This window comes from Furipterus horrens, unplaced genomic scaffold (assembly GCF_987537825.1).
Source record: "Furipterus horrens unplaced genomic scaffold, mFurHor1.1.pri manual_scaffold_17, whole genome shotgun sequence".
Taxonomy (NCBI): domain Eukaryota; kingdom Metazoa; phylum Chordata; class Mammalia; order Chiroptera; family Furipteridae; genus Furipterus; species Furipterus horrens.
The window spans coordinates 50,546,263-50,549,604 of NW_028327187.1; the positions used below are offsets into that span (position 1 = coordinate 50,546,263).

General features: G+C 49.1%; 1 protein-coding gene across 1 annotated transcript; it reads left to right on the forward strand.

Annotated features, from left to right (window-relative positions):
* Window positions 1-445: 445 nt before the first annotated feature.
* On the forward strand, window positions 446-2,896 carry KCNE5 (potassium voltage-gated channel subfamily E regulatory subunit 5). The gene is made up of 2 exons (XM_090264054.1): window positions 446-468; window positions 2,419-2,896. The coding sequence occupies exons 1-2, from the start codon at window positions 446-448 to the stop codon at window positions 2,876-2,878; spliced, it is 483 nt and encodes a 160-aa protein (XP_090120180.1). The 3' UTR covers window positions 2,879-2,896.
* Window positions 2,897-3,342: the final 446 nt, after the last annotated feature.

The window sequence follows — 3,342 nt, forward strand, 5'->3', positions numbered from 1 at the left end:
TGGTGTTGGAGGAGAATTATTCTAACCATAGCAGAGTAGATTGGGTTGTAGGCAAGGAGATCTGCCAGGAGACTCTCAGTCTGCATATTTGACCTGAGGTAATGAGAGCTTGGATTAAGCTTGTGGTAATAAAACCAGAAAGGAAGGAGCAGATGGATCTGAAAGATTTACCAAGGAAGGAACAGAGCTAGAGATTCAAATTTGCCTAAATATATGGCAGGTATAAGTTGAAACCATGTAAGGTGACACTTCCCAAGGAAATGGATGTTAAGAGAAAATAGCTGAGGATTGAGTCTTCAGGAATTCCAACAGTTAATGGGAGGAGGAAAGAAAATGAGCCAGGAAGGGTACAGAGAATGATGGGTTAGAGAGATAAGAAGACAACTGAGAATGCAAAGTCTTGAGAGCTGATGGCAGGACAGTTACAGGAAGGAGTAGGGGGTTGATGGTATCAAATTCATCATTAAGGTAAAAGTAAATAAATAAATAAATAAATAAATAAACTGAGCAGAGACCCTTGAATTTAGCCAGGAGGTTTGTTACTGAGTTTATTGACAGAGAGAAGTTTTGGCCAAAAGTTTTGGACTCTAGAACGTTCCAGAGAAGAAAGAGGTAGGAAAATATAGGCAGCTCAGAGTAATGTGTTAGGACTGGGAAGAACAAGGTCAAACTTTATCATTCTAGGCCTGCTACTTAACCACTCGAACTTGCTTCCTCTTCTGAAAACAGGAATAATCCCACTAGTTCATAAGCTGTTAAAACTATAATACAAGTTTAAGTGATCATTTTATGCTACAGTGAAGGGGTTTCTTCTTCCACATAACCCCCTCCCTAAATCTCTAACAATTTCTAGGCATGTTTTAATACATAAAAAGGAGTCTTTTAACTTAACAGTCCTGTCCCTAGGTTGGTATTGCTTTGAGAATTTCCTGTGTCCTCTGTTATTTGTCACGACAAATTACTTTAACAATTCTTCCCCAAACCCTTCCAAAGTGAGGATGTTGAGGCAAGGTGATTAGGAGGGAGCCAATAACTGGGTCATGTCTCTGAGACCTATGCAGAGGCTGTTAAGCAAGGAAAGCTCTGTTTGAGATCCTAGATATAGTTTGTGCCAACCACACACTCCAGCAAGATAAGGCTGTAGCCCCTAAGAAAATGGTAGGAGGAAGCACCAGAACACTTCCTTTATAAACCATGGCACCTGCAGATTGAATGGCCCCTGGACTACATGGTCTGAAACAACCAGATCTAACCATAACTACTTCATTTTTTTCCTACTTACTGTCTACAAATTAATGCTTTAAGGATTTTCCCTTGTGAAGCTAAATCCATTTCCAGTTTCACATACTGTGGATTCATCTTTGTTTTCATGCCTCGTTTCCCCATAAAAGAAGATTCCCTCTGAGAAAAAAAAGGCTGCCACACAAGCTAGCAGAGCCTACACCCATCACCTAGTCCTGGAGACAAGCAGAGCTGGGTGCTGGCCTAACTGGATGGGAGTGTGGGGGTGAGTGTATTTTCTAGAACTAGTACTTTTCAGACTCTAAGACATCTAGAGAGTGTAGTCAAAGGGCCTTTTTAATGTCCCTGCTTTTTTTAATGGAAGAACTTGGTTTCCTTTCTGGGAAGATGGCTTACCTTGGAAAAATGGGGTCACGTCCTGGATGATGCACTCACAAGCTAAGATGTGTGGGCACCTCTAAAAATGTGACAGGAGATCAGAGCAGAGGTACTTCCAAGGAGGCTGGTATATTATTAGAAACCTACCTGGATGACCAGGAAATTCTACTCTGCTTTCATCTTCTTGCAAACGCCTAAGTATTCAGTCACCAAGTTTGGTCCGAGCATCTTCTGAATAATACGTTCTCCTTGGCTGAAGGAAGGATTGAGGACCAAAAAATTAGGCCAGGGTCCTTGTCTATAAGAGTAATTGCCATAAGATGAGGACAAACGGTCCCCACTCCCACTAATGCTTTACTGAAGAGCTGAACTAACCCCAAGGGGGCCAGATGCTATATCTGGGCCAAAGCCGGGCCTGCTGAGCAGGTGGCCAGAACTTGGAAGGAATTCTGTTCCGAAGCCCAGAGTCCAAACTTGGTCCCAGCAAGCTATTACGACAGCCTCTGTTGCCTGGGGCCTCACGCATTCCAAGCTCCCGCTCCCTCTGCCCCTCTCCCGGATTCGCCCCCACCCTATCCGCTTCTTCCCCCACCAGCTGTCCTTTTTCCCCCGGGATAGGCGGGACCGCTGGAGCCAGGGAGGAGGCGGTCTGTGGAGGGAGGGGGAGTGGTAGGAAAGGAGAGGAGGGGCAGAGTTGCGGGGATAAGGAGGCTTCGGCGGCCGGCTCCCCCATCTGCTGCGTAGTCTTGGGGAGAGCTGGGTGCCATCGCCGTCTCTCACTTGCTTCCGCTCGTCTAGGGGGAGAGGTCACCAGCGTCCTGAAGTCTCCTTGTCACTCCCCGACAGCCTGCGACTGCGAACTCTCCTGAGCCGCCTGCTGCTGGAACTGCATCACCGGGGCAATGACAATAGCCTGGGCGCCGGCCCCGGACAAAACGTGGGCTTGGGGGTCGTCTCTGACCCCTTCCTGGGCCGTGAGGCGACCAGCGCTAAGGGCGACATCACCTATCTTTACATTCTGCTCATAATGGTCTTCTACGCCTGCCTGGCCGGAGGCCTTATCCTGGCTTACACCCGCTCCCACAAGCTCGTCGAGGCCAAGGATGAACCAACCCAGGCTTGCCCTGAACACCAGTGGGCTGCGGGAGGTGCCTTGGCAGCCGCCCCTGAGACTGCCGCCCTACTGCCAGCTGATGGCTGCTGCCAGCTTGTTCCTGGGGGGCTACCCACCCTCGCCCAGGGCATCCAGGAGGTCTAGAACCACAGCAGCAGCTGGCTCGAACCTTCGTCATCTCCCTTACCCCTGGGTGCAATCCCTGCCTTTTCCTTTCCTCCCCTTCCAGGGTTCGCCTCACCTGAGGCCCAGACAGTAATGAGGGTCCAGGAGACCTTGTCTGGGAGGAGCATCACCTTACCTACTCCCAGCCAGTTTCTCACACTTCTCCCTCCTCTCCCCTTTGCCTCCATGTCATCCCACACATCCAACTGCATTAAACTGCCTCTTCTTTCTTGTCTTCAGATAGCCCACGCTCCAGCCCTCTGGGAACTGAATCCAAGACGCCCAACACTTGGCATTGTACTGCAGCAGTGACATCTATCAGAACTCTGGGCCGTCTAACTGACAACTGCTCCAGGGGCTCATTCTGCAGAGCCAGTGGACTTGCCATCTGCAGCAGCAGCTGCAACAGCTCCAGTCTTCTGTTGTCTTAGGGACAGAGACAA